This window comes from Cloeon dipterum, chromosome 2 (genome assembly GCF_949628265.1).
Source record: "Cloeon dipterum chromosome 2, ieCloDipt1.1, whole genome shotgun sequence".
Classification (NCBI taxonomy): domain Eukaryota; kingdom Metazoa; phylum Arthropoda; class Insecta; order Ephemeroptera; family Baetidae; genus Cloeon; species Cloeon dipterum.
The window spans coordinates 28,539,227-28,560,208 of NC_088787.1; the positions used below are offsets into that span (position 1 = coordinate 28,539,227).

The window sequence follows — 20,982 nt, forward strand, 5'->3', positions numbered from 1 at the left end:
TACCTCTCATTGTTTCTGCGCTGGAGAATAATAAAGAAGATGAAAAGAGGCGGCCTAGGCGCGAGTGAAAAACATACCCACGGGGATCATCCGGAATTACCAGATGCAGCATCAGCGGCAGAGAGGGAAATACTTTAAGATCTCGCTCAAAGCGCCATTATTTTATTATATTTCTTATCAGCCTGCGGGCTGGAAAGTTTTATTGATTAAATCGCCAGGGGTTAAATAATTGGCGTACGCGCCAGTAGCAGCGGCTGGAGGCAGCTGAAGCGAGTTTTGATAAAGAGACGACGGTGAAAAAGTTTTCCTGCGACTCCGGTGCCCCGTGCTTGCGGGGCAAATCGTAATTTAATTTCGAGATAAAAACTTGGCACTGACTGAGCGGGCAAAGTGACACTCGAAACACGCGAAATTTCCTGTTAAAAGCAGAGAGACAAAAGCGAAGCACTTAGCAGCTGGAAAGCTCAAACCCAATATACTTGGAATTTCGCTCTTATACGGCTGAAGAGGCCTCGTCATTAACTTTTATCATTTATTGCATATATTTCCTTTTTTCGTGCAAAAGCTCCAGCATATAGTTTAAATTATATCTTTTTAGAAATTGCAGCGAAATCGTGAAAATGTTTTTCCAACACACTACAGACATGAAATAGATATTGATTTACCTATTGTATAAAAGAGTGATTGAGATTTAAAATTTTTTCATTCAACCTATCGAAAAATTCCGTACGCAATTAAAAAATGATAATTTTTTGATGATATCAAGCAAAACTACGAGATGTGAAATTCTTTTTTAACTGGAAAAGGAATTATTATATTTAATAAAATCAAAATTATTTTGGATGGACAAGTTTTCAAGGGATTAAGAAAAAAATTGACGTTCTTCTATATCGTTTATTCCAATAAATTACTTAATAGCGTAAATTAAAGTAGTATTTTACAAGAAAGCACCTAGACACATTCAATTTGCACACGAATAGCATGGTTATCAAGTTCACTTTCTTTCAGTTAGTCCGCGTATAGCTGATTTGGTTTTACTTCTGAAGCACTAGATGTATGAAATTCCCTCTGAAATCAGAATGGAAACAGCATGTAAATTATAACGAATTTTATGTAAACCAACACTAACTATGCAACTTGCGAAACTCGCGTGACGAGCATGTTGCATACATATTAAATTCCTTTAGATAACATGGGAAACGACTTCAAAGGGTGAGAATCATTACCATGCCGCGAATATTCGTCATCGTCGCTGCTGCTGCTGCCGAGAAGACTGGCGGGCGGCGGTGGCAAGGCGGTGAACTCATTGGAGCCTGGCAGGCAATGGTCGACTAGAGATATCCTGGGCATCGGAGGCGGTGGCGGCGCACCGTGCCCGAAGGTGGAAGTTGTCGCCGGCGGGCCCGTGTACATGTCGATCGGGTACAGACCCTCGGAGGTGGGTAGCCCAAGCGCCGGCGAGTGCGCCTCGAACTCTTCGTGGTCGGCCCTCAGGTTCGCCAATTCGGGCTCGGTGCTGTCGTCCCGAATGGACGTCTCGCGACTGCTGATTATGCGCTCGGCTCCAACCAGATCATCCACGTCTAAATTGGAAAGGAAGGAAGGGTTAGAATATTTCCTGCGCAAAACTCCAACTACTTCCAGTAGGAGAACTAAAAGCTTTATAAAAAATTAATTATCAACATCGGCTTTTGAGCTTATTTAAGATTCTATTTTTTTTCTAGCAAATTTATAACATTATTAACATGCATTTTGGTGTGTGTCCGTGGTGATTTAATCGTATTGGTGAGTCATGCAATGATTTCTTCATGCAAGTGTTATAGTAATGAATAAGCAAAAGCAATTTTTAGTTTATATTGTTTGATTCGATCTAAAACGTTAGTTTGGTAAAGAGTGATAGACCACAGAAGAATTTTTGGGACTGATTACCAACGTGCTGAGAGGGAATTGGCTTCAGTTTGTCAGTAGAGAGATGCAAGATTCCTGTGGTGTCTTTCCAAATCTGTTTAATATCAGAAGGACACATTAGAACAATGAATGAAAATGCAGACTTAATTGCTGACTGTTTTCAGTTTTTACACAGACGCTGCGCTTTTGAATAGACAAATATGTAGATGATTTTTATGTACAGCACACGCAAGTTTTGTTAGTTGCAAAGGTGAGATTGTTAAAATTGCGTACCTGGGAAAGCCTTGATCACCACGGAACGCGCTGAGCTGTTTGGCGAGGAGTTGGTGTACTGCGGCACACCATACATGACAGGCTGCATGTTCTTGTGAACCCTGAGAGTGGCACTTTGAATTTGCTGGATTTTCTTCTCCTTGCTGAGCCTCGAGTACTGAGCCAGTTTGGGGATGAAGAAGGTGATCAGCACGAGGGTGGCTGCAATTAGGCCCGCGGCCACTCCCGCCATGCAGTCCTTGTGGAGCGAAGCGAGCGTGACGCTGTAGGCGGCTGCGGTCCAGGAGGCGGCTTCCAATGCGAGGAAGATGCAGCAGATGAGGATATTGCGCGCTTCTGGGTGTTTCCTCGCCTTGAACGCAACCAGGATTGTGAGCACGATCATAGTGCCGACGTAGCTCAGAGAGCTGACGATTTCCTTGCTCGTGGATGCCAGACAGGTCCAGGAACCTCCAATTTTAGTCGGAGGCACCATTTCAGCAGGGATTAGCAAAATCCAGCCTCCGCTTAGGAAAGCCTGTACGATGATCAGGGAGAATGAACAACAAAGGAGGCCGGACGGACGAGTCAGCGGATCCCTTTCTAAGTCAGCCTTCAGGTTATCTTGATAGCGCCAGATCGTCACCACTTTAATCAGCATTCCAGACACGATGATGCAGTAGGCTAAAGAAGGCACCAATCTTCGGATGAGGCAGCTAATTTCCGAAGGAGCGATGAGGAAAGTGAGATTGGAGAGGTACAGGATCAAAACGCCAAACAGAATCTGGTAGCCCAGAACCGACGTGCCCACCGCCTTTTCGGTGGCACTGGCAAAGTAGACCACGAAGGCGATGGTGACCAGAGCGCCGAGAATGCTGATCGAGGCTGAAATCAGACCCCACATTTCGCGGAGCTCACCGATGATGGCTGGTGGGTTTGGTACCTCATTGATCACCGAAGTCAGCTTTCCAGAGCGGCCAATTCTGAACGACTCACACTCATTGGTCGCATTTTCTTTTCGCCACTTGCGGGCAATGACGCTCAAACCTTCTTTCTTCTGCCATGCACCAACCTTTTCAAAGTCCTTTTTGTTTCCTGACATTCTGAAAATTGCTAGGTTTGGTGCCTGCGTGGACAAGTGCGCAGTTAGCGCGGCTCTGATCTCGTCTCTGAAGCCTTTCGCATCGTGTCCGCAAAGTGGCTGTCCTTTGTCCTGCGTGCACAATCGCTGTACCTCTGACGCGAGGATTTCAACGATTTTAATTATTTCAGACACGCCATGTGCTTGCTTCCATTTTGCGCCTTCTTTCTCCGCCGCGGTAACATATTCAGACGCCCAACTGGCAGGAATGTATCCAGGACTGGATGTGACTGCGGCTGTGATGAACTCACGGAAGCCAGCCACAGTTTCTGTCGAAAGATCACGGCTAACGGCAAAAATGTCTGCGGAGCCATTGAAGGCAATGGTTTCGTCCCAACCGGATGCAATCAGGACTCGGTTTTTCTTTTTGGATTCCGAAAGAACATTCACGAATTTCTGTGTGTCTTTCACGTTTTCAAACAACAACAGGAATGGCGTGTTCAAGTCAAGCTGGAATTCGCGTTTCAGGTCCTGGTGATCGACGTTCAGGTCCAAATCTTCTCCAACGCACATATTGCGAACTGTTGGGAAAATTTCTGTTGTCAACATCTCGGCCGCAGTCTTTCCCCAATCGGAGCCTTCTTTCCTGACAATAGTGATTCGAGACCATCCCAAGTCTTGTCCGATGGCAACTGCTGCATGCAGTCGGGCCCTCATGATAGCCTCATCATTTTCAGTGAAAGTGACAGGGATGCCGTGAGACGAAAGCATTGTTTCAAGTCCTTCATTTTTCGAACTATCGGCAAAAAGAGTCATAGCTACGGTATTTGAGTTGGAAACTATGAGCTCGTTATTCGGGTTCTCTTCAGAAAAGTAGCCATATGATTGATAAATGGCACGGGATGGGCTGCTACAATCATCAAAGTGCAGACCACTGATTCCAGTGAAGTTAGGATTGGAGTTCACTTTCTCAATTGCAAATGCTAAAGCGGCTGTTCTCTGAAAATTTTCCATGCTTTTCAGCGGACCGCACTTTGCGGCGCGGTCTTTGGAGGACTCGTGTACAGAGCCAAAGCTCAAAAGTGTTACTTTATTTCCTGGAGAAACCTGAAAAAGAGCAATAAACGTATAAGAATTAATAATGTTTTAATTTAAAATTTCAGCACTACCTCCATAAAGTCGGCCTTTTTATCTTTAGCTCCGCAATCCGCGCACTTTGAACTAATTTCTGTGTAGGGAACTTCAGTCAAGTCCTTAGCATAGGCCTTCATCGTGTTACGGTTCAGCTGAAGATCCCCACTTCTCGTGGTCATACCAACAGGCACCAAGCCAAAGAGGTTGGTGCCGACGCGTCGCACATTCATTACTTGCAAACTGGCGCCCATATTGTCACCAGCCACGGTCGAGAAAGCCACTCCACTCATTCCAGCACCGACGAAAGCCATGTGTGGCATCACTTCAAACATTCGGCTCCTGACCAACCTGGCGTCTTGAATCGCCAAACAGGGCAATCCACTCTCTTAAAATAAAGAGGAAAAAATAATTAGAATAAATATTTGGGTTTTCCTTTAAAAAAAAAAAATGAATTACCTGGACAAATGTCGCGGACTACACTGTCAAAAGCGTGAGAAACAGCAGTGACAGAATTCAGTATGGCAACTACAGCAGGATCTTCTTCCATTTTGTACGTGTGAAGGTCTGAGGAGCTTTTGCAATTTTGGCCGGAGCAACCAAAGACTGACAACAGGAATTCTCCAAACCATGGATTCCTTTCGTTATTTTCACTCAAAGAGCGGAAATACTGCTCAAATTCAGGCACCCAGCCAACTTTTGGTTGCAGCACAAGTGATCCCAACGTTTGATCACTGTTAAAAATATTTTTATATTAGATTTATTAAAAATTTATTAGTATTTTTAATTACCTATATTTTTTAAAAATGTCATCATGCTTGATTCCGAGGAAAACCAACTCTCCTGGGAAAACCTCTCCTTCTTGGTGGAGGAAACGTGAGGCCATTAAGAGCTGCTCCAGCTGGCTTGGTGGGAGCAGTACAAGCACAGCACGCACCCCGCTATCTCTTGCAACATCCCTAACCTCAAGGACCGTATTTTTGAACACCTCACTTGCTAGGTCGTCACGGATATCAGGCAGAGTAACCGTATTCATAATGGTTACACTCTGCTTCTTGGCCTCAAACTGCGCCAGTTTCATCATTGCTTCACTTTCTGATCCATCCTCTGTAGTTATCACGGAAATAGAGTCCCAGCCAAGTTTGGTAATTAGTCTCATGATTGTTTGAATTCGCATTTTGAGACCCGCATTCAACTGAAGCGGGTACGGCGAGTGCTGCTTGTGGAAAGGCGCATCTGAGCCGATCACTGGAATGCTGAAGGGCGCCGCCAATTTGGTCGCACTCTCTGCTACTTCAGCCCCGTCATTGGAAATCATTGCGACGATTCTGTCAGTCTGCACCACCTCCTGCTGCTCCAAAAGGAGAGCCACGTCCCTGGCCGTTCTCATCCTGCTACCGCAACTGTCCATCACGATGGCGGACAGATGGATGGAGTTGTTGGCGTTGAAGCGGTCCAGAGCCCATAACATGGCCTCCATGTTTTGCACGCCGCGGGGACTGATCTCTGTATTGCATTCCAGGGGATTTGTGGGGCTTTGGGTGTGCAGACCAAGGTTCACTCCTACGTAGAAGTGAGGTTTGTTTTCGGGGTTGAGAGGATGAGTCATCACAAATCGGTTTGCTGGCTTGCGGCAGGTGATGCAGTCTGAGATGCATTTTGAAGAGGAACCCTCAATTATGAGGGATTCTTTCAAACCAGACAACTTGCTAGATGATGTAGAGAACGTTCCAATCTAAAAAATGATATGATAGATAGACATAAATTTTATAGAATGATGCAAATTAAATATATCATCATACGATGATATTAAATTTGTAACACAAAAAATTATTTTCCTAAAAGTTGGAAATTTAAACGATAAGAGAGTTTTAATTTAGTTGCTGCATTATTAAATGTTTTATGGCGACATGATTCATTTTTTTCTGGTCCAGGAAAAATTTGTAAATAAATTAAAAAAGATGAACATATATTATAATAATTTGTTTTATATTATTTGATCCTCAAATATGATATGGGAAAAAATTCAATAAAAATCATTTTCAAATCCAACGTTTCATAATTATAAGGCGTTACCTTTGTAACCGTTGCGGATTCATTTGCTGCAACTCCTTGTCTAATCTGATAGATCACCACGGGCACGTCTCCTGCTCCATGGGACGTAAACGCAAATTGATCTTCAGCACCGCCCGCTCTTTCTGAAGGCGTTGCGCGCAGATACGAGTTCACGGCTAGTTTCATATCCGGCCTGAGAACAACAGCAGCACACATACCAAAATGAAAAAAGTGCATCAACTACCTACACGCGAGTAACCGCATGCTCTCTATTCAATCTCTGAGGCATTGTCGGCCCTTTTTGTGCGGTAATTAGCCATGCGTAGTTTGAGAATCAAAGCGCGAAACCAACCTGTTTCCACCGGGCGGGCACAAGCCGGGCAGACCGGCGGGAAGGTCAGGGCACAGCTCTCGTCGCGCCCGAGCGATTGATGCACCTACAGCGTACACTGCTTGGATAATTCTGGCGTCGTCAGAGCCGCTTCTCAGGTGCAGGGCCCGTTGCTGCTGGTCACACTCGGTGTCGTTGACAACACAGCCTTTCGTTACCTGCGGGTGGCAATTAAAAGTTAGCGGCTGTTAACTTTGTTTTCTTTTTCACTGGCCATTGAGTCACAAAAAATAAAAACTTTAGTAGAAAGTTACAATTAGCTGTTTACCAGCGTGAATGAAAACAATTTCGGGATTTCTCCTGCTCATTGTACGCCGAAACAATTATGAAGAAGACTTAGAGATCGAATGTAAAGCTGTTTATTGAAGCTTTAAATTCACGCCGCTGGGTTTCTGTGCACACAACAAGGAAGAGAGAGGAAATTGTCACCGTTATGATTCTATTTATTGGCTAGGCAATGGAGTTTTACCTGATGTGTAATTTCAAGGGCCAGAAAAGGGATATGTTTCCCATCTGTGTACTTACTCTGCTATAGAATGCCTCTAGCCAAGGGTTGTCAAGATTTTTCGCCAAATCTTCATCTCTCAATGATTTGAGGTGCTGACTGAATTCTTTTGCTTCGACTTCTGATGGGCTATTAATGAAAAAAATGGGCAAAGTTTTATAAATATACATATTTCAATGTTAATTCAATTACAGGAACCAAATTGTTTTTAAATAATTTTTATACCTAAAAACAAACGCATCTGGAACAGTTTGCTGGACCATCTTCTGCACCTCGTCATTATTTTTGTCATTCACTACCAGCCAGAAAAGCTCTCCTTGTTTCTTAGCCTCGTTAATGTTTTCTACTTCTGCAAGAATTCTGATGGCGTCTTCCGGAGTCGTCCATAAAATCACGCCTCTGGCTCCTTTCCTCTTCATCGCGAGAAGCTTCGCCACGGTCTCGATGATGTTAGACTCGCTCGTTAAAATCTCCTCCGTCGCAATGCACACTGAAGCCTCGCGCAGTGTTCGCACGCCCGCTTCAGCACCAACGTCGTTGGCTGACCTGACAACACTGACGTAATCCCAGCCTAGGGTCGTCAACGTGTCCTTCAGAGCAAGGGCAAATATGTCTGCGGAAGGTCGCATCTGCATCTCAAAATCTCCCGTCATTGATGCTTCGGTAGTGATGGTTGAAATATTCATTGCCCTGAAGACAGAGGTAGCCAGGTGGGCTTCACCTTCAGGAAGGGCGTTGACAGCCGCCAGAATGGGCTCCGCGCCCTCTCCCAGAAGGGAAGCTGGCAGGGCAAGCGCCCGTCCCGAGCTGTGACATGCGTCCAGCAGAACGGCGCCGAGTTTGATGTTCACAGGTGCAAGGTACTTTTCATTGACCCTTTTCAAAGCCCAGGTGAAGGCCTCTACCTGGCGGGCTGAAGCTACGTCCAGATTACCGCATTCCCCGAGAAGTGGGGCTCCGGGGAAGGGTGCTTGATGCACAGAAAAGACTCCAGCCAAGTAGACGTGTTGGGGCGAGGGAATCGTGTGGTGCGTGGAAGGTCGTGCCGATGGGTTCAGAGAGCGAGGGGCCGTGCGGTCGCGAGTGCGGGCCTCGCGCAGGCGCAGGCAGCGGGGACAGAGAGATGGGTCATCGCTCTCTGAGCAAAAGTCAACTCTGTTGAATGCGCTTCTGTGGCCTCTGTCTGGGGAGGAGGCGTCAGAGCTTCCAAAGGTGTATTCAAAGAGCTAAAAAATATGTTTGATTTTAACGAATAAAATATTGTAAAATTTAAAAAAAGGAAAATTTTAATATTTTAATTACTAAAGAATTTGTATTGTAATATAGAATTTTATCAAAATCAATTTGAATACATTGCAATTAAAATGTTTGCTGGTGAAGCGCATATATATTCAAAATAATAATTTAAACAACGTATGTGATTTGAACTAAAAAGCTTACCTTTCTTAGTTTTCTTCCCTCCTTCCCTCTTTGGTACTTCATTAGAGTCAAACTGGAAGCTGCCATCTCGCTAGGATCCCCTAGTCTGGTCTTAGGCAAACCAACCATTCTACCCTGTGGCACCGAGTAGTCAACCTCGACCGCAGCCAAGTGCCTCGTCTGGAATTGCTGCCGATCCATGTGCCTCAATGTCTCGCAGATCCCCTTTTCCTGACAGTTTTCGGCCCATGCAGATTTCAGGGCGTGCGCCAGGGTGTACACTACGTGCAGGGCGGCGGCGGCGTTCCTACCCCTTAGAGCGGCTCCCAGTGTATCTTGGGTGTCTGCTGGTGCCTGATCTTCGCAGAGAGGAAGGTCTTCTACCTTTGTTCCACTCCAACCTTGGAACCTGCACCCTCTCTTCTGCATCTCAAACAACTGGATGAAGTTGTGGCTACTGGCCGTTGCGTTTTCCACCTGGCTAGCCCAGTAGTGCTCGAATCTGGGCATGGTGGGTGGCGCCAGGGTCAGCGAGTAGTACTTCTCAGAGGTGAGGCCCTTGGATACGTCCTGCTCGTCCAGCAGGTCGGAAAACAGCCACTGCAGTTGCGGACTGTCCAGATGACGGACGGCGTCCAAAAGAGGCATAAAGTGCGTCCGTCTGGCCATGACCAGCACGCCGGTAGCGTTGCTGCCGCGCTCGGTGGCCGAAGCGGCGGCCGCAGCTGCCTGCACGGTCATGAGAGCAGACGCGGCCGTCCGCTGGTCTTGGCCGCTCAAACGTTCGGCGGCCACCACGCAGAGTTCACTATCGGCGGCCATGCGGACAGCCGAGCGGTACATGCGAGTGCCATAATCGTCGTCGCCAAAGATGAACGCCACCTGACGCCACTGCAGCTCCACGGCCATCGAAATCATCGCCTATTCCAAATCATAAGTTGGGATATTTAGTTACATATATAGGGTTTCAAAATTTTAACAGTTAAATATTTTTAGTAACACAGTGAAGTTCCTGGAATTAATTATTTTCAATTGATGCGCCAAGCCAAAAATTCCAAATTAAACTGCCTAGACAAGCGAAATAAAATATTGAATCGCCGTTGTCATCAGCTGTAAGTAAAGAAGTATATATTTTTGTTTTTCAACTAAGAATCAAAGTATTAAAAATGCCCAAAATAATTTTTAACAACTATATGAAGAAAATAATTTATTTATAAATTTGATTCCATGTGTGTTTTTTTCCGTTTTACGTAGTTCTTAACTATTTGAGAAGCACTTACTTTAGCTCGATCTTCAGCAGCAACGAGGGTGTCTGGCTGTAACACCAAAGCTGGCACGTTGTTTTCTGCGAGTACCGTCCTGATATCAGGGTCTCTGGTCGCTCCAGCGCCATCCACGAGACCCACAAAAATCGGCACTGACGTGTCATTGCCGTTTTCTGGTTCAGCAAACGAGCGTATGCACGAAGCTGGGCCATCGCGTAGCACGGGCACCAGCTCAGACAGAGCGTACGGAAGGGAGGCGGTGTGCTCGCAAGTGTCCCACACCTGGAAACCTGCAACACGAGCATTGGTGTGAAAATTTTCTATTCATCCTGTGATGTGAACATTTAATTCTTTTTTTTAAAGGTTATTGGCAATTAATTTTAGCGCAATTTATGCTTTCTTTTCCATTCAATTTGAAATTATATTGATAATTCGTATTTGTTACTCATGAAATGGGGCTTCACATGTAAAGTTGAATCTAATCGGGTTACAAATTGATGCTCTTGATAACGAAGAAATACAATTTCCGTACATATTTTATTCCAACAATGAATAAACATTCCTCGAACGGCTTCTTTGGTTGAATTAATTTTAAGTCTGCAAGGAAGTTTTTTGTTGGATCCGCAAATTACACATTACAGAAGTAAGCCGATCGCACGGCCACTCACTTCCTGCGAGTCAGCCTGAGGGCATTCTTTGAAAATGAAGTTATGTGGCGCAGTAGGAGATGAGCCACAAACGTCCAGCCAGCATCGTCAGCAGCTAGCCGCGGGATGCACTCGCGAGATGGGTGGGGAAGAAGGATCACACATATACACTTCATTGACCGAGATAAAAGCGGCTCGATCATCACACGCATGTGAACCAAACGCAGAAGTAGGCTAACACTCGCTAGAGCTTTTGGAATATGGATGCAAATGGAATGCATAAATTCAGACTTGCTTCCCACGCTTCTTCCATTTACATGCAAATGCATTTTTTTCGATCCAGCGTCAACAGCTTCCATGTGCGTCCGTTTAAAGGCAGTAAATATATCGTCACCAAAATTAGTCTAGCACTTTATATAGTGTTGCGCGTTTGAATGATGAGATTGTTAAGGCTAATTGTTGCGTTGCTTAATTGCAAATCGTGGACTCACACGATTACCACGCGAGACAAAGGCGACGAGAGAAATATTTGTCAGATGTGCAGATCGTTCCTTTCCGCATATATTTCAATGTTGCGCTTTTAAACAAATGAGACCCGATTCTCACACGCGGAAATTAATGGAATTGTGTAATTTTCCGACGTTATGGAGCAATTCAAATGCACGTAAATTAATTAAATAGAGTGCAGTGAATTATTCATCTCTTACCCAATTTGACTCCGGGCACAAAACTGAGCCTTTCTTCGCCTTCTTCGTGATTCATCACTTCGCCGGCCCATTTCAAAGCCTCAAGAAGCTCCACGCCGTCCTGAGTCGGCTGACCACACCCTAGTAGTCCAGTTCCTGCCGACCTGATTGGCAGAATCACACCTGCGAACATAAAATTGCACATAAATATTCCGTGTTAATATGGCGATGCAATAAAATGTTGGATGGTCTGAAACCAGTCTCTGCTAAAAAGCTATCTAATTTGAAATAGGTTATTAGTGCATTAAAAATTGAAATTGAATGGTTAAATTAAAAATTTTAATGTCTGGTTTAATGTTATTAGCTTTTCATATTGTTGTATTTTTTCGATTTAGAATCAGCATTTAGCATACAAGATTTGATATTGCCATTAAGATTTGGTTGGTATATTTATGTGAAGGCTTTCCGACACGCTTCTTGCTGATTTGCACCATTTCAGCATGGGTGAATTAATTTTACGGGATAAATATCTAGTGAAGACCCCAGTACGGGAGGCAACGTCGGTCTTTAAAAAGGGCTGGGTGCATTCCTTGTTGCGTGTTCTCTCCCGTTTTATTCATTTGCGATGGTATAAGGTGCACATACATGGCTCATCGCCAACTCCGGCTCAAGCACGGTTGCACCGTCAAATTATAAAGATAATTTTATGAGTTTTGTTTATATATAACAATAAATTTAATTTATAAAATTTATTTGAAGCGAAAAAGAAATACTTCGAATCATAAGAGAATTCTTTTCAATCTAATGAAATAATAGTAAGAATGGTGAATTTTATAATTGAATTAAACTAATTAAGAGTCTTATTCATTTTTTTCATTAGGATCGGGAGCGTACGCATGCTGCAGCTAAAACACAACTTAGTCATTTAAAGTACACAGAGTGAGCTATATCTTCATAGTGTTCGCAATTACAACTAATTTATCAAATTAAGGAAGCAAACCATCAAGCCGCGCACACACGTAACGTGATATTTTATTATCACAAATGCCATAAGGTCGACACACTTCCCTTCGAGATGAGGATGTGCATCCAATTGATCATTTCATTCCTCGTAGCAAGACCAGAGCTTGTAATGAATAATTACTGCTGCTTATCTTCAGCACTTACTATATTACGGTAATGTATACCGGATGAAGAATTTGCTACTTTGAGCAGCAATGCGCACGTAATAAATGGCAAGAGGCAGTCGCGGTTCACGTACTCTATGTTTATTTACTCCACAAACCTGGAAATTATGTAACAAATCAGCGGCAGCGAGGAATGATATAAACAGTTAAATAATAGGCCGCAGGAGCGAAAAAGAAGCGGTTGCATTGTTTCCGAGGAATCGTGCTGTTTCGTTTCTCTGATGCTGCCGACTTGTTTGACAGAAAGAATCGGACGCACAAAAGAAACGAACATAACAAGAAAAGCAAGCGGGCGATCGAGTGTTGAAAAATGTGGAGCAGACTGGGTCTGAAGGCCAACGCGAGAGAACCAAAAAGAAAACCAAACAACCTGTTGTGTGGGTAACTGGGTATGGTGTGTGCAATTTTAGATTTGCTTGAATGACGATTATTCGCGAGATAACATTATAGTGAGAGGATCAAGTGCACCCTGCAGCAATTTATCAGACAACTTTCAGCTATGCTTTGCCAATTGAGAGTTATATTAAGCAGTAAAAATTTGCGTCATAGTGGGTTTTATTAAACGACCAGCGCATGTATTTTATAATACGCAGATTATTCAAATAAATTTCATTTTGAAACTCTAATCATGCATAAAATCTCCCTCATTTCAAAACGAAATATGATCTTAATTTGCAATTTGTTAATCTTATGTTCTGCTTAATTAAAATTTATGAAAGTTAACGAGACTAAAATATTTTATCATATATCATATAAAGTTAGAATTCATAGCATGTAGAGGTATCAAGGAAATAATGCTAATAAGTGGCATACTCAAAAGTAATTCTAACGTGAGATGAGATCACTCTGTGATTTTGCCAAGAGGAAAAGCCGGCTTCATTTTAGCAATTTTCCTGTAGTTGGCAACAGAAATGTAAAACACCGGTGGTTAACGTAATGACAAGCTGCTATATTCTGAGAGCATGTATATGCGACGGCACAATTATCAACATTCAAGTCGTGTGCGTTTAAAAAAGCCATCCAGCGGAGACGGGACGTGCACGTGCTCTCGAATGAAACGATCATACAATCACGGACAGTTCTGGCTGCGTAACTGTTCTGTAAGAGTCGCCAATATTCATTGTGTCAGTGGTGCATTCAGCAGCATTTTGATATCGCAGCTCTGATTACCGTGCTGCGATATGCTGGCACGAAACTCGTACTTTTCCCATTGCGCAAAGTGCTTCTAGTGCAGTCTGTGAATGAACCTTCTCGCGTAACCACACATGAACGTTTTATTCGAATTAAAAGCAGCTTTCATATTCACACTTACTTCCGCAATAAAAAAATGGGAAAACAGGCGCAAATTTCTTGCTGACAAGGGTTTTTCCTATTTTCAATGCTTACTGTTGGTCAATTTTCAAAATAGAAGAACTAGAATGCACTTTTGCTTGTGTTTCCTTGCCAGAAAACAGAAAATGCGTGGCAATAACTCTGCTTATAAAAAAGTGGACACGTTTCAGTCAGCATTTTAGCCTTGAATTCGGTATAAGTACCATAGCTATAGGGTTTTTTTTATATAATACAGTCTGTAGGATATACTAGTATATGAAAAATGTTATTTTTATTTTTCCACAGTTTTGATAGTTAGACCTGCAATAAACCAATCACACGAATAATTATGTAAAATGGTTATTGTAATGCTCCACTCACCAATAAAAGCATCTGCGTCCGGGTTGACGACGATTTTCCTGTTCTCCGCGGAGCATTCTTCAGGTTGCAGAGCATGAGCAGTCATAACAGCCAGAAGCAGAATTCCTGTCGTCCATAGTTTCAGTCTTAAATGTCGCCTGAAACACGCGGTAAAAAACGTTACCAAAAGTTCCAAAAACTAATTAGTCATCTTCTTGGAAAAGAAAGTTACTGGGCTAATTAATTATTAGTCAGCCTTGACTTTATCAAAAATTTTCTCCACCTGCACTAAGGAAAAAAACACGTACGTGAGTGAACAATAACAGCATAGAACCACCTTTCTCACAGCAGAAAACGTGCAGTGGTGCAGTGAGTGACAGTATTTTGATTTTTATCTGATTATCAGGAGAGATCTCGAGGCGCAACACAAAACAAAAACGCAGCAAGAGAATAACCGAGCATTGTTTGAAGTACGCTACGCGCTTAGGCCAGCAGGATGATTAAGCAGCTCAGTCTGACCTGTCTAATTAGTAGTCAAAGCAAACACGAAACGCACGGGCTCCACTTTCTACTGGTGCAATAATGAATTGCAGACGCTAATCATATCTGAACTCGTGACAAAAGCAGCGGCGAATGAGTGCCTTTGCATCACTCGTTGCATTGTGCTCGATTCGCAGCGGGCTCAGCTTTTGGACTACGAAATTGTGACTGAGATTTGTATATAATTGTGATGAGTGTTCAATGGGAAAGCCAATAATTAGCAAATCAACAGGAAAAGGACCGTTACAAAAATTATTCTTAAATCTCTCATTTTGAATGCTTAACTCATTCTCATTTTGTTTTACAATTAGGAACACATGTTTAAAAATTGTCACAAAAAGAATGAATGCGCTGGTGATGTACCTTAAGCACACGGTATATGCTGAATGTATGACTAAAATTTACCTTTGAGTCAAAAATAGTACAGAGCATCTTTTCTATCAACCAATTTCGTCTTTTTTATAATGCTAAATATACTTCTGTTGAAATATTTTGCTTAATATTAACACTACTTTTAATTTATAATTTTTGGCATTCTCAACTCTCATACATTTTGCAGTTGACTAAAATTTCATTAGAAGCCTAATTCTGCCTGCGAGAAATTTCCAGCAGTGAGAGTGCAAAGAGACGAAATTAACTTACTTCTCTAGAGCCACGCGTTCACACAATAGGCTCCGATCTTGTCGTTTTTTTACGCTCAAAAAAGAGGCAACAATGGCCTGTTGGTGAGAATCACTCTTCTTTAATCTCTTTACCAACTTAAGAGCAGAGACTTTCCACGAAACACCGCACTGCCTAGCACAAAATCGCGCCTGGATGCAAATGAACAAGGAAGAAAAGGCTGCTGGCGCAATTATATATAAAAAAGTATCCGACTAGTGAGATATCGAGCGTGTGTTCGTCAGCTGTGAAAGAAAAGGCGAGAGGTTACTGGCTTGCGTCGGCGGGGCACTCACAGGGCTTCTTTCTTTTCCTGACCACCCACTGCACTTCGCTAATAAAAGCTACATAATATTTTGTTAAATGTAAAAACAGTAGTGACAGACCGGAGGTGAGGAGAGGTGCACGATATCCGGAAACTCCTCTTCATTCCATTCTGCTCGAGTGAAAATACAACAGGCAGCAGATGGCCCCATGAAATTTATTTAACATCACTTTCTTTGAAACGTGCAAAATTGTTGAGTTATTTTACAATGCATTGCAATTCAAGTCCTCATTACTTTCACCGTGTTCTTTACTTCAAAGGAAAATGTTAAAAATTTGAGGTAGCTGCTTGATTGCGTTTGATTTGATCTGATCGAGCGTGATCCACCAATAACAGGTGCTTCTGTCGGTTTCAGGCAATATTGAAACGTCTGCCTAACTCTCTTCATTTTACAAAATTAAACCATGACAGGCTGCTTGTTGGCAACAAGTTTTTTTTACCGTATACAATATAGTGAATGCATAATACAGCCCGGGTGATTCAGCGCGAACTCTCTCTCTCTCCTTGAATGAGTTTTGCGTGGCGTAGAGAAAATCATTTCTTCGAAGAGGAAAATCCTGAATCGGTGCGTAATATTTGCATTTTTGAACAAACACACGGCGCCACGCAAAGAGAAATTAATTTAACCGCAGCAGGAAAACACGTGCTGGCTATTCGTTTGGGCAAACAAACGCATACAGGTGGTCTGCAGGTTGATCCGTGTGGTTTTCTCAAACCAAACAGCCGCAGTCGTTTTTATTTTCTTTGGTTTGGTCTTTTAATTAGGTCAAATCTCACTGCAAATTTTGGTAGACGTGCACGTCTTTAAAAGGAGATTTCATTATTTTATCTCGCGAGATCGAGCAAACCCGCATCTCTCCGATTTTGCGGTGTTTTCCCGCAAGATGCGCGCACCTATTCACGGGCAGCAGACCGTGAAACTTTCTTATTTGTTTTTTTACTCGCCACCCAAAGGCACTCCGGCTCAATGGACTCAGCCGCGTAGGATTTTATTTTGCAATGCGTTCAGTACCAAAATCAACGGGCATTTTAGGGCGTTTGTACCGTATGATCAAGTTTAAAACCATCTCTTGATATACTTTCAGTAAGATCAAACAAAGGTCGAAAGGCGGGGGCAAAGATTGTTACCTTTAAACAAATATTCAACTATCCTTCATTTAGTTATAATCAAAACAAAAAGGTCGACGGTAAACAACACTTATACCTATTTAAAAAGGTTTTAACAATTAACTGAAGTATGTGTAGTATATTTTGCATCAGACGAGTATTTTCATTGAATAGAAATCAATTAATACTTTCGCGATTGACGTTAGCGAGTCGAAAATATGAAAGGCACCGAAATCAGGTCCGAGCTGTACTCTATTTAACGCTTAATCACGTTTCAATCAATCAGTGTGTGTCGAATTAAAAATGCACCGCGGTGATAAAATAGGCGCGCGCGAAGGAATATGAATCTTTGTGCGCGGACTAACGGGACCGCTGGAAGAGAGGAAGCAGAAAAGGAGAGAGCTCTCTTCGACCCGCTTTGCACCTTCTTGCTTCTTATACAACCAACACACATAGGCCGAGTTATTATATTACTACATCCGATTTGGGGTCACTAAGCCACTTGCGAGTTTATTAAATGAGTTCCTCTCCCACCGAATCCCTCGTTCGTTCAACGCGCACATATGCTGCGCGATAAACTAAAACTCGCTCTCTGGTGAGATAATGCTGAGAAAAAAGCTTTGCGTCATGCCGAGATGCATCGGAGAAATGGATACAAAAAGCGGCTGTTTTTGCGCCTATTCAATGACGCTCTATCACCTCATTCTATAATAGGAGACGAATGAATGAGGTTCAAGATGAAAATTGGCGGCAATTTGCTCTTTCCATGTTTAGCAAAATTGAAATGTTTTGTATCAGATGATTGTGCTCATTTTGATTCTGCGCCTTTTCATTTATGGGATGGCATTAACTTCGTCAAAACCAGCAATTTGTTTTGGACCAAATGCTTGGAACAACTGCAAAATAGATCTGTTACCTTTTCCTCGCCCTTTAAGAACACATTTTTGTTCTTTTAAAAAAAGTTTTGATTATAGACTTTTAGCTCATTTGAATTTAGAAAAAAGAACAGAGTTATTCTGCATCTCATTTACCACCATAAATACTAGCCATGTGTCAAAAATAGTAGTGCGTCAGCAAAGTATATATCAAAAACTCACAACAAATGTTAATCATCTCCCATCTCGTTTCCCTCGCCAGCTCGACGTGATTTTTAACTATGGTACAAACATGCGTGAATAAAACATAAATCCCGTCGAAAAGTCAAAACAAATCTCACTCGCGTCGTGATGAATTTTGAAGCAGCGATGCAAACGAGAGAAACAAAGTTCCCAAAAGTACGCGTGAGATGCTAATTGAAACGCAAGGACCTTTTCTCAGGTGAGCGTCGTGTCTGTGCCACTTTCTTCCTCTCGCGTCGCAAATAAAGAGAGAAGGTGCTCTATGCCATTCTCGTGCCGCCTGCGAAAGAAAGGTGTATAATCTCCACTAAGAACGCGTCGGTGTCACCTTATATCCCTCTGCAATATTGCATGACTCACAACGTTGTATTGGCTTTGGTTTCACCGCGTGTGTGCAGTTTGCCCCAACTTAGACACATCGCTGCTAAGGTGGTTTCCTACGCTCTCTTTTCATGAGACGTATATATAACTGCACTTTTACCACACCTCTAATTAAATCAATGATTTTTCTCTTGCACATGAGATATGCCAAAAAATTTGAAAGGAGTGCGAGGTGTTTGGTAAAGAATATAGTTTATTTTCAATCACTTCAACCTGAAATTAAATAATGAAATTTATATCAGGGAAATTTATTTTTGCCAAAAAAATCTTCTTGACTGATTTGCAACTCGCAACCTTCATTAAAATTTAACTTCTAGATTTTTCCTGATGTTTTATTATCAGAATAACGCTTTGAAATAATTTCAAATAAAAGATGTAGAATTTTTGTATTGCGATTTTTGTGAGAATTAGGTACGCAAGGAAAGGTTAGAAGCGGAAGAGTTTCATAATTATTTTTTTATTTATTCTGAACAATGAATGCGGTCAATCGTTTTCATTTAAGTTGATTATTGCCTGGTTTCAATTAATTTTGCAGGTAAAAAAAGATTGAGATTTTGCAGGCTGCTTAGGGGCCGAAATCGTAAATCTGTCCTTTACGAGAGCGTGTAAATTATTTTTCTCGTAATTTTCGCTCGTTAATTTATCATCAAAAGCCACGCGGAGAATGGGAGCCATTTTTTCATTTATCAATTTGTATTAGTAACAAACTAATGCCTGAACATTAATTAACTGCCGCTAAACATTTGTCTCTCTTTTGATTTGTAATTTTCATCATACTTTTTACGAAATTTATCATACTTTTCTACATTTTTGAAAACTTTATTTTATAAAGCTTGTAAGTCCTTCTGCAGATACAATGTCAAAAAGAGGACGGACTTTTATATGAGATCTTCAAAGAGTTATGTTCTTACTTCTTTGAATATCCTTGACGCGATAAATAAGCAGGAAAATTTTTAATTGAAACCATTTGCCTTAAAGGATTATTGATATTTCCGAGCGAGTGGTTTTCTACCACAATGACCGCTCGACTAAGAAATAATTTATCAAGGCCGGCGTGCACCTGCTGCGCCGACTGTAATGACTTGGTCTTTGTCTAGATACAAAACTCAAAGGTGAGGCGTGCCGGCTGTGTGCTAAGCCACCCATTATGCTCTTTTCTAGCGCGCATTACGCCGCGTGCAACAATAAAAAAGGGCTCGGAAAATTACGGTATTTGCCCGAGATGAGCATTTGGTTGTTGAATTTTTATTCCTTTCAATCGTTAAGTCACGAGTTTCCGACTTTTTTACAACTGCTCTGCTCATTCTATCGCAATTAGAGCCACAGGATATTTTCATTCGAGGTGACAATCAATGTCACTCACTGTGCGAGATGATCGTGATTAGTGCTCGATTTATTGGCCAGCATAAAATCTAAACTTGATTCAAGGTAAAAACGTGAAATTAAAGTAGCACGTTGATATATAAATAATATCCTTTAGTGCCACTATGCTTAATATAAAAGATATTAAAAAAATAGTTGCACCATCTTTTTACTACTGCTTTATTAATATCCTAACTATCTAGAATAATTTTTTTTTTCAATAAAGTCTTCAGATAACAAGAACGAGAAAATATTCGTATTCCATTTTAAGAAGCACCAGTTTTTTAAGTAGAGTCGTTCATCAATTATATTTTACTCAAATATATTTCAAAATCACAAGCTGCAAAATTTATACCTGAATTTCAAGTTTTATAAAAAAATGATCCCAGTGCCAACAGGGGTCTATCATAATTTATTCACTTACTCAAGTTACGCCTCTTACTCAGATAATCCAGTTAATAAAATTTCACCTTGCGCTGCTGTTGCTCGCTTGTGAAAACTAAATTAATTCGCCTACACACCAAGCACAATCTTGTAACATTATTGTGCCGAGTTCTGCAATAGGATTACTTCTTACTGATGATGTATTGGCAAGTAGATGATTGCATTCACTTGGCAGACCTCTAACATTTTTACCAAATTATTTAAACTGAAAAGTGTACTCACATTAAATGCATCATGTTGACGAATGTTCCGGTAAGCGAAATTCACAGTAGACAATCAGAGCAAAGATCCATTACTCATTTGTCCGAAAAGTGTGTCTCGTCCACTCTCGAGTGAGTCACACACAATTATTACTCTGTAGTCTGGAGGCCAACACTCGACGCCGGCGGCCTGCTTACTTCTCGTCGCGGCGCAGACACTGCTTTCTTTCTCTATTCTTGCTACGGCAAGGCGCGATCGTCGACTGACAGTGGCCAGGGTCTGCCCTGGCTGGAGATCGCCCGGCAAGCAAGCGCTCGACGGTGGAGGTGGCTGCCGCTTGCTTCGTCTGCGCGCCGGGAATCTCCAGCTTTCGCGTCACAGCGAAATAGACGTGCGGTCGCTGCAGCTAACTGCCGAGTGACCTCACGCGTACCGTCCGGGAAAGTACTCTGCTTGTGAAATTTCGACTTGGTGCTTGCAGACGTGTGCACCAGGATGCTGCTACTCCCGGACCTGATTTAGAGGATAAAAATTGTTATGAAATAAACCATTTCCCTATGTGGCCTAAAATCCTACGAATTCTATATAAAATTATATAAATTGGATTATATAATTTTAAGAATCGATCGAGGAAAGTGCATTTTTA

At 42.2% G+C, this 20,982-nt stretch overlaps 1 protein-coding gene across 2 annotated transcripts; it reads right to left on the bottom strand.

Moving 5' to 3' along the window:
* Window positions 1–880: 880 nt before the first annotated feature.
* Window positions 881–20,645, bottom strand: LOC135934993 (uncharacterized). Of its 2 annotated transcripts, none has more exons than XM_065477020.1 (15): window positions 20,358–20,643; window positions 14,220–14,356; window positions 11,362–11,523; window positions 10,023–10,297; window positions 8,764–9,663; window positions 7,549–8,549; window positions 7,344–7,452; window positions 6,780–6,976; window positions 6,449–6,620; window positions 5,164–6,107; window positions 4,832–5,106; window positions 4,411–4,760; window positions 2,182–4,348; window positions 1,227–1,583; window positions 881–1,068 (listed from the first exon to the last, which is right to left on the bottom strand). In XM_065477020.1, the coding sequence occupies exons 1-15, from the start codon at window positions 20,369–20,371 to the stop codon at window positions 1,049–1,051; spliced, it is 7,080 nt and encodes a 2,359-aa protein (XP_065333092.1). In that variant the 5' UTR covers window positions 20,372–20,643; the 3' UTR covers window positions 881–1,048. The 2 variants fall into 2 exon arrangements, with proteins under 2 accessions (XP_065333092.1, XP_065333093.1); XM_065477021.1 differs by lacking the exon at window positions 881–1,068 and adding an exon at window positions 1,930–2,002 and having other exon boundaries at window positions 1,444–1,583; window positions 20,358–20,645.
* Between the last annotated feature and the right edge of the window lie 337 nt (window positions 20,646–20,982).

Bases quoted from the DNA above. Each gene is read 5' to 3' on its own strand.
- LOC135934993 (XM_065477020.1), bottom strand. The intron at 6,108-6,448 runs GTAACGCCTTAT...ATCATTTTTTAG, and splicing joins AATCCGCAACGGTTACAAAG to ATTGGAACGTTCTCTACATC. The intron at 1,584-2,181 runs GTACGCAATTTT...TTTCCAATTTAG, and splicing joins GGTGATCAAGGCTTTCCCAG to ACGTGGATGATCTGGTTGGA.